This window comes from Squalius cephalus, assembly GCF_949319135.1.
Source record: "Squalius cephalus genome assembly, chromosome: 16".
Classification (NCBI taxonomy): domain Eukaryota; kingdom Metazoa; phylum Chordata; class Actinopteri; order Cypriniformes; family Leuciscidae; genus Squalius; species Squalius cephalus.
The window spans coordinates 32,673,121-32,686,074 of record NC_137137.1 but is presented as its reverse complement, the minus strand read 5'-3'; the positions used below and the strand labels follow the sequence as shown (position 1 = coordinate 32,686,074).

Sequence of the window (12,954 nt, the reverse complement as noted above, 5' to 3'; positions counted from 1 at the left end):
GAGGTATTTCAAAGCAAAGAATGAAAAAGTATATCAGGGTCTCTAAAGGTTTTGTTGGATCAGTGTGTGTGTGTTGCCGTGTCAGGGTTTGTTTTCACCTGACTGACCATGTTCAATCAGTGTTTGTTGGTGTCTGTTGGGACAATGTGAACATGGGAGTTATTTTTCATAAAATGTTAAACTCTAACGGCCAACTTGTTTGTTGGCGTTTGTCTGTGTGATGTGAATTGGCCTTAAGTTGTGGCTTCTGTGCCGTATTTATAGTGTGAAGATGTGTTTCAGTTTCTCTTTCATTCTCTCTCTCTCTCAGGTAAGCGATCCTCCTAAACCGTCCACCACCTCTATGGGTGAAATGACCACGGCGGATGTTTCCAACCGGCCTCCTGCTGCAGAAGACCCCAAATGCTCACACACCAGCCAGCCTAAAGCAGGACTCCCCGACACCCCTACGCTCACCGGGAGCGAGACCGGACCTCCTGCCATTCCTCAACTACATTCAGCCACACTTCAGCTCTCTCTGGAGCCTTTGACTCAGGTGACAGCGGTCACAGTTCACCCCAGGGAAGGTACTTCAGGACTTGGAGAGCCTATGGAGCTCGGCTTGGGATTATGGCCGGGTGCTTCAAAATTCAGAGACCCTCAAACGCCAATTGACACTGTCCTACAAGAGCAGGGGATGGTTAAATCAGTAGCGGAGGAGGTTGATAAGATCCCAGAGAGCAGTCGGGCGACGGAGTTGTCGCTGGAGGAGTTGAGCATTAGCTCTAAACAGCAACAGCTACAGCTACAGAATCAGGTGAACGCAGCTAAAGGAGCGCCAACTATGGCAACAACGCCAACGCCAAGCAACCCTTTACCCAGCAGCCCTGAGCTAACGCTACCACAGAGACCCAACAGAAAGAGAAAACTGCTGGATGACGTGGAGTCTGGGAAGACGCTGCTTCTGGATGCGTACAGGGTTTGGCAGCAAGGTCAGAAGGGCATGACCTATGACCTGCAGCGCATCGAGAAGATCATGTCCGAGACCTACATGCTGATTAAACAGGTGAGAAAGGATGCAAATAGCATTGGGTGTTGCAATGTCATATCTCAGTTAAACATGACGTGGCTCTTTGAAAGCTTGTCGGAAAAGAAACTGGTGACACCAGGTTAATGTTCAACCACTTTCAGGGGGAAATCCCATAACGTTTGTTGATTGATGAGGGGAAGTCCGAGAAATCTGTCACACCATAGGACAAATGTTTTATCAGTGAAAAATGTGTCTTAGCTTGTTGTCGGACTCAGTATCAATCCGTGTGAAGCAAGCTAAACTAGATTTCTGAAGAAAATGTATGTGGTGTTTGATCATGCAGAATAAGCCGACACAAGTCTATTGCAGGTGGTTTCCAGTGCAGCGCTCTGCGGTTACTAAAGTGTTCTGGGTAATTGTTTTTTGCTATGTGTTTGCTTGGGTGTTCTTGTTGACTACTCCATGTCTAAGTCTATGACATTCTGGGGCTTAAAGTTTCCCTGTAGTCAATCATTTTTTCCCTTAAAACTCATCTTTGATCACCAAAATTACATATAAAAAAAAATTCCTTGAAAAAAACTTTTTCATGCTTTAAAATATCTTGAATGTAACTCGACAACCTTGCCTCATTTAGTATACGTGGTTCTATGAATATGCAAATGACCCCGCCTTATTACTACTCTTACCGATACTCCTTATCGATCCGGTACTTTAACGGTATTCTTATCGGTTCTTTTTGTTATATTAAAAAAAGGGAAAAAAATAATTTAGAACATAATTAATATTGCTTTATATTTTGAAATGTTAAATAAATATCTATAGCAAAAGAAAAAGCAATGCTTTAACTGAACAAATACAGTAAAACATGTATGTTATGCAGAAGGGTGCAGGCTTTTGTGTTTTATATTCAGAAGACATAGGACACCAAAAACAAAGTATACAATAAATCAAATATACAAATTATATACCCAGTGCTTTAATTTCAGTAATGTCTACTGACATTACTGTTCAGGAGTAATATGGGCTAAAAAGACATCTAATAAAGTCTGCATAGTTTAAAATAAAATAACACTGCATAGTTTATCATAGATAGATTAAAGCTTATAAAAGCCAAAATTATTCATCCAAGAGCTGTGACTGATTTTCTCTTTGCCTTTTGTTGTTTGATTCACATTAATGGAGCAATCTTCAGCAGGTTTATTAGACTGCTGCCTCTTTAAGACCAAATGCAGATCTAATCATACGCATCATATTTTCTCCCAACCATTTACGCCCATTTAAGACATAAACTGTATTTAATTGAATAAACTGTTTAAGTGAATCTCCAAGCAATTTTGACATATTTGTGTGTATATTTGATCGTTTAGATGCGCACACAAAGCCCAAAATATACGTTGCTTGTCTCGTTGCGGTGTGTTTCGGAGCGCGCGCCGCATTTGGAACAGCGTCTATTGCGTCAATTTTGGCACTTTTAATAGCCTTTTATTATCAAACGCATCCCGCAGTTTAGCAACAGTATAGACTACATTTTACAACAATCACCGATCATGCAGATTCTGACGTTACGTTTGGGTTTTAGGGAGAAATGACAGTGCACCGCTGTGAAGGGAAGGAAGTTGCGTTGGAGAGAATGCGGCTTTAGTTTTTAATGGTTATACATCAAGTATCTTCTTTTTTATAAGCATTGGAAGACAAAATCTAAAATAAAATGAGTTTGATATCAAAGATCTAAAGTGTAACCTTGTGAATGTTTAGTTCTGTCCTCATCGTCACTCATTAAGCAGGGCTGTTGTGATGTGCGCGCCGTGGCTCCGCGTGAAAGATCACTCTCTCTCTCTCACACACAAAGTTCAAAGTTCAAAGTTCAGCACCGAGGCCCATTTAATACCGGGTTTCGGTACCCATCCCTACTTGTACCTGAACTCTAAAGGGAGACTCAACCTTCTTTTTAGTTGTGATATAGTGTCTTAGTCTACATTAGATTCACACTGTTGTTTTAGTGGTGGTGACATCACCAACCCTAGAATTTACATAAACCCCACCCCCTGAACACGATTTATAGATTATCAAGACAGAATATGCTAATCAATGACTAGAAGATAACTGCACATAAGCTGCATAAATTCATCAACTAATCATTCAGAAACGTCCTGTTGCTTCTACATGTTTTCACTCCTTCTTGAGTCTCTCCATCATTGACTCCGTTGACATCATCTGACTTCAGTTTGAACATGAAAGGCTGAAACTTTTTGAAATTTTCAGTGCATGTTTGTGTGAGGTAAAAGGACACAAGCTCTTGAAGCTCCGCCCCCTGCGCCGGGAGCAGCAGCTCATTTGCATTTAAAGGAACAGACACAAAAACGATGCGTTTTTGCTCACCCTCAAAAACTGACAACTTTAACATGCTATATAAAAATATCTGTGGGGTATTTTGAGCTAGAACTTCACATACACACTCCGGGGACATCAAAGACACATTTTACATCTTGTGAAAAGGGCATTATACCACCCCTTTAAACACGCAGCGCAATAGACTAAACTTATTTCTTTAAATCTTTTTCTTGCAATTTGATAAGGGCACAAAGCCATATCGCACTTTCAATTGTAGTTCGTTTGACAGATACTTTGCCAAAGCAATGGCGCAAACAATGTTAGAGACCTTTCATGTTGTTAATGAGAAGTTTTAAATGATTTTCCGTTCATTATGAAACTGTGGCGGCACAGATCTAGGTAATTATTGGGAAACTCTGCACTAGTACTAGGGATGTGCACAAATACTCTGAAGTGACACTAATGACTAATGTAAACAATGATCGGTCAGATTTTTGTGAATCTGGCCCCTGGTCTCTAGATATGATTCAGTTCCTCCATTGTAAGTTTATTACAAGTTTGATTGTAATGGCTAATGTTCTGTTTAGTAGTTAAACATGTAAAACTTCTGGTTAGGGATTTGAACAAACCAAAATGTGAACAATAGTAATATTAATGCTTGCCTTAGTAAATTGATTGATTGATTTAACTTTATTGTCCTTAATGTAGACAGCACTATACATACACATAATAGGAAAGTAATTCTTTTAGTCACGAAGCCCGCTGTGAAGTGGGATGCCTGATTCATGTGCGATAGAGCTATACTGTTATATTATAGGGACATTAAGGCATCCCTGGGGGAGAGAGAGAGAGAGTGCCAATTGAATACAAATGGAACTGTGGAAAATTACTGGTGTAGCTAATGATAGTGTAGCACACGAGCTCCATAACATTTGTCATCACAGTGCTGAGTCAAGTACGCTGTTGTAGAAGAATTCACAAAGAGTCAGTGAGGTCTTAAAGGACTGGCTTCTGGCTTTATTACTCACAGAACCTCAAATGCCCTTGAGTTCATGGTGAATATATTACTCACATGTTTGTGCTGTGGAGTACAATTTTTTACTTTAATTAAAACAATAATTTGAGACTTTTTGACTAAGTAACTACCTAGTACCCACTCAGAAGACACTATAGCACAGCACTATAGCTACACACATGACTGGGCCAGCATCATTCACATTTTCTTCATAATTATGTAAAATCGAGTTCATAAGATACTGCGTTTTAAGCAGAGGAAGCCTGACAATTCACGCTATAAATGTGTCTGTTTTGGTAAAAACAAAAAAACAAGTGGTTATGTCTCATTGTGCTCTTTTTCCCAATACCGTCATCAAGTGTTGAGCTCTGTATTTAATTATGTCAAGGTAAAAAACAAACTAGCAAAGTTGCCATTAAAGTATGTTATTAGTATGAGAGGTTAATGGCTCTAGCTGGCAGTTCTCACACACACACACACACACGCACACACACACACTCGCACACACACTCGCAGCACTCATCTAGTCCATTATCAGCCTCTACTTCTCTAACAGTGTATCACCTCTCATTTCCCCTGCCTGTGTAATTGCATCTGCTCTCTGAGTGTGTGTGTGTGTGTCTACCTCAGTCTAATTGTAGTGCTTGTCTCTGCATGAATGTTTGTGTGTGTATTCTGTGGTTGTTTGTTGTGAAGCAGTGTCTAACTCTCTGATTGAGATGACAGTGGAAGGGAGAGAGGTTTTAATGTGGCGTCTGGACACTGACTCGCTGTTCAAATCGGCACATCTTTACCTCTGATTGAGGAACGGTTGTACGTGAAAGATTTAACAATCCGCTTCGTTTGGAGCCTATATATAGTGCATTATTAAGATATTTTGATTTATTTTTTCACAAACTCATTGCAGTTTATTCTTGGATCGCCTTCTCAGCAAAGGTTATGTGTGTTTCTGCCTCAGGATTTGGCTAAAGCGAAGTATCTTGGAAGGCTGCATCATAAAGCTGCCTACATTTTGTATTAGTCTTCACATTGGGCTTTGATTTGATGGCCTGTGATGAAGTGCCTCCTCCATAGACAGCACAATAGGTTATGGAATAAAGTAAGTTATAATCAGTTGTATGTTCTCGTAAATAATGGCATCCACGGTTATTAACGCACTGGAAATGCAAACTGAACTCAGTCCAAATCAGCAGTAATAAAAATAACTTTCTCCCACTTTATTCAATCAATCATGTGGACAGATGTTTTTGTCACTGGCCTCCAACAGTCATTAGCATTTATGAATTATGTTGTGCTATTTGGTGATATTTCACTTGTTGAGCTTTAGTGATTCTTCAATTCTACCTCTAAAAAACTGCAAATGACTTTACTTTCGGTAAACATTGCATCTTGATGTTGTGGTGAAAATGTAAAAAAAAAATTAAATACAATGATTTGTTTTAAAATGCATTAAAAATGCAATTCATACCTACCATGATTTGAATACACCTATTCTATGATGGACATTTTTTATTTATTTATGAATTAAATTTCATTTTGATATTTTTAGTAAAACAGTTTTGAATGTCCTGCTATCATAGAGAGAGAAAAAAATAATTAATTTCTCGAAAAGAACCTTTCAGTGATCAGTTCTTAAAATAACATTTTAATTCTTCAGAACATTTGAATTTTCTAAAGAATCTATTTCCACTATAAATAGAACATTGTGTTTGAGGGACAGGTTCCATGGAACCATTGATGCCAATAAAAACCTTTATTTTAAAAGGTGTCGAGGAAAAACCTTAAAGTAGGAATGCCAACCAGCAACCAACAGCAACCGTTTAGTCTGGCGATTAAATACTGTGAATGACCCTTCATGACATTATGGTGCATTAAGTTACCAAAAACCTCATATGTGACCCTGGACCCCAAAACCAGTCACATGGGTCAATTTTCTGAAATTAAGATGTATACATCATATGAAAGCTGAATAAATAAGCTTTTCATTGATGTGTGGTTTGTTAGGATAGAACAATATTTGGCCGAGATACAACTATTGAACATCTGGAATCTGAGGGTGCAAAAAAATCGAAACATTGAGAAAATCTCCTTTAAAGTTGTACATTTATGTTGGCGATTGTGCTGCATTCACTCACAAAAATAAATGTTTTATATATTTACTGTAGGAAATTTAAAAATATCTTCATGGAGCATGATCTTTACTTAATATCCTAATGATTTTTGGCATAAAAGAAGCATCGATAATTTTGACCCATACAATGTATTGTTGTTGCCACAAATAAACCCGTGCGACTTGTGACTGGTTTTGTGATCCAGGGTCACATTTGACATCTAAAACAGAAAACCTTCAGAAACATTTCCACATTTCTGGTTCATTTGTCCCATTTGAAACTCTGGATGTCAATTCACGTCATGTTGATCATGTGTCATAAAGGTTTTCCCATACTAAATCGACAACATGAACATCCAGTTAAGCTCCAGGAAGTCCTGGATTAAGGCTTTTGCTGCGGCTATAAACTCTGAGATTAAACATGAACCATGAACCTCCAGATCTACCACAGCTTTCTCTAGTAATCTTGAGCCATGTATTCAGATTCAATCGTCATTTTGCATTCTATGCAATTGCTAAAGAAACAATAAGGATGCATCCTGATTTGAATGCTTTCCGTAGTATGAAGTATTCATGCAAGATTTGGATTAGTGTGTCCCAGATCGTAGAAAGTAAGGACCTGAAATTGCAGCCTGACCGACATGTTTCAAATTATTGATTTGATCTGTTCATCTTTGTAGATTAATTTACTCATTCAACAAACATTGCTAGTGAATGAATGCATTATAAGCACTGAAATTCAGGCCCTGAAAGTATTATTATAAAAGTGCCTGGAGACACTGGTGCAATTTTCCAAAATATGCATCCATTTGTTCTTTTGGACTAATATTACCCACAACCTTTTGCACTTAAGAAGAAGCAGAGGAGTTTGTGACTGTTCTCTTTTGACCTTTTCAGTTGTAGAAAACTTTTAAAGTGATAAATATAGCTAAAAGCTAACACTTGCAAGCAAGGTGTGGTCACATTAGCAAATTTTGTCGGCTAAAAGGGTCCATTGTCTTTTGCCAATAGTGTAGTGAGGTATGAAGCTCAGCTCACGGAAATCACACAGAATCAAGCAGCTTTCTGTTGGTCATTGAGGCAAATTTGCGTGAAAATGTTGCGAAATCTGCGTGTGGAAATCTTTCACCCTAGAATGCTGGATTGAGATATGTCAGCAGACCTGAAGGAGTCTGTGCTGGTGGGACGATTCCTATAGAAGCTTGTTTTGCCACCGAATAAAAAATGAAAATGGTAAATGCAACTTTTTTTCTCGCATTTCTAACCTTTTTTTTCTCGCAATTGCGAGTTTATATCTCGCAATTCTGACTTTATAACGCAATTACGAGAGAAAAAAAATCTGAATTAATAGATAAAATGGCGCAATTATCTTTTAAATTGGTTTATTCCCTGATGGAAACAAGCTTCCATAGATTTCAATACCAGTTTTTTGTTTTGTTTTTTACACACAGAAAAAAACCTAAGTTCATTTTTATTTTTTATTTGCTCTATTGCACGCCAAACTGGCTTTAGCCATTTTAAGTTGGAGGCAACCACTGCATTTAAATCAAACAAAGATGTTACACACATGTTGCATGAGCTGGTTTTTTATTTTAAATGTATTTGCATTGTATAATTTCGAGATTTAAAGCAAAAAAAACAAAATAGTTTGATTTTAGCTTTGTAAAATAATGATACATTAAAAATACCTGCACAAAACTGTGTAAACGTCCTGTTTACATACTACTAAATATTTCCACACACAAAATAAAATTTGGGGAAATTATTGCAATGGAGTTTGTGTGCAACTCCGGGAACAGAGATCGACCAGAGTAAAACAAAAATGGTTGCCATTTGCACGTTTGGAGCGGAAAAAAAACATGTTTCAGATTGATGACCGGTCAACCGCTGCATAGATGCAATTATGACACAGTATGTAGTGATGCAATGAAATTTCAGCAACCAAAAATATTCAGAAATTTCAACTTGGCCAAAATCATTGACTGAAATGGTGACGTTTAATTAGTGCTTATCCGTTGATGCATTTTTCACTGTGTCCGTGTCTATTTCATGCACAGAACGTGGACGAGCATCAGGGAAACATGTCAGCTATGCGGACGCACGTCTGGGTTGGCATTATCAGATGTTGTGGATTTTTTTTATTTGATGAAGCAAGATCTAGTCTGTGCTGTTTTTAGTTGCTGCACGAACAAAACCACTAAATTCTATCAGTTTCATAACGACATTCAAAAAAATAAAAGTCCATCTTTAACGTGGCGTGACCTCTGTAGTCGGCATGTTAACTAAAAGTGTTTCATTAATCCATTGTTAAATAAACTTTAGTTTTGGTTTTGGTGTTTCGGTAAAAAACGTATTGCAGTGCATTACTAGTCTTGCTATAAAAGTTTGGACACACTTTACTAACTTTTGAACCTTTTAAAAAAAATTGCCTACATATAGAAATAGTGCTTACATATGGTGATTATTATTATTAATTATTGTAAAATGTGGAAAAAAATAAAGAGTGAGTGACTCTGGACACGTCAGGCTTCATCATCAGATGTTGTTTTTAAACTGCTCAAACTCTGTGTGTCGTGTGTGCTGTTGCTGAGAATGTAGTCCTGTGCATCTGAGTGGTTGTTGTGCAAGTGTTTTCGAGTCACACGCCTGAAATCTCACACCACACCAACCGGCGAAACCAGTCCTAATACTCAACTCACATACACACATGCACACCAGCCCTAAACCTGCACGAAAACAACACGTATGACTCTACACACTGCTAGATTGAGTGTAGGACAATTTGAAGTGAGTTTTAGAAATGGCTAATAATGTAGATTAACATTAGCATTAGCGAGCATGCTAACTGGGCATTTGGTGTCCAGTGTTCGAGTCACCTACGACCAGTTTTGCATTATTCCCCAAAAAAAGTAACTAATAGCGTTACTTTTTATGAAAAGTAATGCGTTACATTACTTTTGCGTTACTTTTTCTCACCTGGGCTGAGCTTGCTTGCTTGTTTTTTTTAATAAAATCAAAAAAAGTTCTATTTTTGGCAAATGTTAAGCCCCTTTCACACCAAAAGTGAAGTGAATAAGCCTCAGGCTGATGGAAATGCATATTTACTCCTGTAAAGTAGAGGGCGCTGCTCAAACAAACCTTTCAGCTTCTGCTATTCTGGATTAAAGAACAATAGGATACAGGAGAAGTTGTTCAACACTCTTATTTCTAAATCTAATCTAAAGTCATTTTTGCTTATTAGTATGGTTGAATTAGATCATTGAAGGTCAGCAGCTAAGACATTGGTTAATAAAGTGAGATTAAATACATAAAGTATATTTGTGTAATTTAATATAGTTTCTGATAAAATCCTGATATTGCATTTCACTGTTTTTATTAATTTTGAGGAATACTGAATGTTTTCGTGCAAGTGAGATGATAAATGCATGTTCACATTTAGTCTAGAACTAAAATAACCAACACACACACACACACACACACACACACACACACCTCACTTTATTTCTCTCAACATGGGGACAGGAGAGCTGACAGTCAATAAATGTGAAAAAGTACTTATTTGAAAAAGTAACTTTTAGATATTTTGTCGTTAATTGAAAACATAATGTTACTTTACTAGTTACTTGAAAAAGTAATCAGATTACATAACTCTGAGTTACCCCAACACTGCCTACAACCACCCTGAGTTATCTTCCTGAGCGTTCAGTCACAGAAATGAGATTATTTCTTATATTTTAAAGGATTAGATTATGTAGTAATGGTTAGGATTAGTGAAGGTGTCTCTGTCTCTCTCCCACACACTGTTTAAAGAGAGCACCGTGCTCCAACTATATGATATAAAACAGACACCAGGGATGCCCAATCTCAGCCGGCTCCTTCGGTTGCCATGGCCACGAGCGCTCCAGTGAGAGGTCTTTTTAGGTCATTTTGTTCTATAACCCATCAGCCTCTGTGTGTCAAGTTTTGGAGGATCCAAAAAATCAATAAGAGCTTCAGAATTTGCCTAATCAACCTGTTTGCCATGTTTTAAAGGGATAGCTAACCGAAAAATAAAACTTCAGTCATCATTTACTCACCGTCATGTTGTTCCAAACCTGTTTGACTCGGTGGAACACAAAATGCAAATTTTTATAGAATATCTTGGGGGGAAAAGTCCCCCTGTAGTCAATCATTTTACCCCTTAAAACTCATCTTTGATCACCAAAATTACATATTTAAAGTTTTTTCCTTGAAAAAAAAATCTTTGAATGTAACTCGACACCCTTGCCTCATTTAGTATACGTGGTTCTATGAATATGCAAATGAGCCCCGCCTCCACTCACTCACATCAGCTCAGAGATCCACTGGTTGACGATCACACGTTGATCTGATTGGTTACAAGGTAGTTAGTGACGTCAGAAACACCAGCGATTTCAAAGCGTGTTTTTGAGACTGTCTTTGGTTCACTGCAGTTTTAAGGAGAAAATACTCAGCAATGCTGTCGACTTATGAATTTACACATGGTTTGTCTTAAAGCACATTAAAAACATCACATAGACATTATAAACACCTAAAATTCACCACAGGGGGACTTAAATATTTCTGTTAATGCGTTCCTTCTGCATCATTACAGTTCTGAAAGCAGTTTGATTAGACAAAATTCTGGTTAATAATGTTATTTTTGTATATTTATTTGCCTATATTTTCTACCAGAGCTTGAAAAGAACTTTACACTAAGAGCTTACAAGTGAAACCTCTCAGTGAAACCTCCACCCGCTTCAGTCCTGAATGAAGTGCTGCTCATATTTTGCAGACCGTCTCGGCGTGTTTACAGTGCAGGAGTAAATAAAAGAACTGGTTCTTTGGATAAGTACAGCGTTTTCATTTTTTGTAAAGACTAATGTTTTATGTATTTGAGGAGAGGGGAGGAGTGTCTTAGTCTGGTATTTGCCATCTGGTCATGTTTCATCTTTTATAACTCAGGATTTGAGCCAAATGTATGGTGGCCCAGTAGTGCACAACACAACGAAATTTAAAAAGTTCACAACACAACATAAATGAGCCACAACACAATGGAAAATGTACAACACAACGGAAATAAGCCACAACATGACTCATTTCCGTTGTGGTGTACATTTTCCGTAGTGTTGTGACTCATTTCCGTTGTGTTGTGGCTTAATTTCGTTGTGTTGTGCACTACTGGGCCACCGTACAAATGCATTAGACAGGAAAAACTGAGCGTCCACATAGCTACAATAATCTTTGCAACCTGTAAGTTGATTGAAAGTAATGCTGAACTGAACTTGGGTCACTTTGGGAAAATGCCAATAATATAATAATGACACACACAAGTGTCTGAGCAAACATAAAGCCACAGTGCTAACATTGCATAGTTGCGGTTCTACACTAACACTACAATTTTCGCTGGTTTCAGAAGAACACACCCCGCTGGATATTACCTGCCATTCATCAGAGTACCTAAACGCTTGCGAGATATCCTCGGCAAAAACTCCTGACTTAACGTTCCCTATGAAGACTTGACAACTGAGCGTTGGCATTTCACTTGCATTGGATGCGTTTCAATGTCACATTAGCATAGGCCGTACCAAACGTGCCGCACAAGCCCTGAAAAGTGAAGCCAAAACGTCTCGATCGCCCCCTGGTGACTGGTCCTAGTATAGGTCATAAACCCCGCCTCCCCGTGTTATTCAACGGGACTAGAGACCAACTAAACAATTTAATTACACTTCAAATATCTTTTTTCCGAAGGTGGTTTCTGTCATTTACTGTAGTTTTTATCACGCTGATGTTAATTCAAGGGTTTGTTTTTAAAATAAGTTTGTTTTTAGTTAGTTACGTGATGCTGTAAAAACGGTGGTGTGACGTCATGATTGACAGCTGTGATTGACAGGTTCTCTGAGCGAAGTAGTCACTGAAGCACCAACAGACTTTTTTTTGGGATCTTCTGAGGACTGAGGAGATTGGAGCTTTAAATTTAATATCTAAATTTCTATAATTAATTATTTCACACTGAGAGTGAGGGCGGGGCCTTGATTTCGCCGCTTTACTTCCTGCTCACGACTGCGCAGGTCTGGTCCCGAGATCACTTCTGCGCAGACTCAAGACCCAAGATGTAGGGCTGTCGCGGTGAAGGATTTTCCCTTGCGGTAATTATGAGTGGCTCAATAGCGCGATATGCGGTTTTACCGCATTTATTAATTTATTTTGATTTATTTGTTGCTATATAAATAAGTGTTACGATGTGGTCAGCATGCACAAAAACGAGTACATTTTCAGTAACCAATAAACCGAAACTAAACAGCGTATCTGCGCATTGAAAGCCTGTCACTCAGCGCGCAGTTGTTACGGCAACGGACTGTCTTTGAGTGAGTCATTAAACCATTCATTCAACAACACGTTCAAAAACGCTGATTTATTCATTAAAAGATAGTAATGAAACAAGGTTAATTATTTTTAACTTTGAGCTCCACTTTTCAAGGCTCAGCTGAC

The 12,954-nt window shown here is 38.2% G+C and overlaps 1 protein-coding gene across 4 annotated transcripts in view; it reads left to right on the top strand.

Moving 5' to 3' along the window:
• cabin1 (calcineurin binding protein 1) overlaps window positions 1-12,954 on the top strand; it is a 146,126-nt gene that overhangs the window by 85,326 nt on the left and 47,846 nt on the right. For all 4 annotated transcript variants that reach the window (XM_079896190.1, XM_079896189.1, XM_079896188.1 and 1 more), the window contains one exon: window positions 311-1,045. In XM_079896190.1, the coding sequence (XP_079752316.1) occupies window positions 311-1,045 (735 nt within the window). The remainder of the gene's footprint in view (window positions 1-310; window positions 1,046-12,954) is intronic.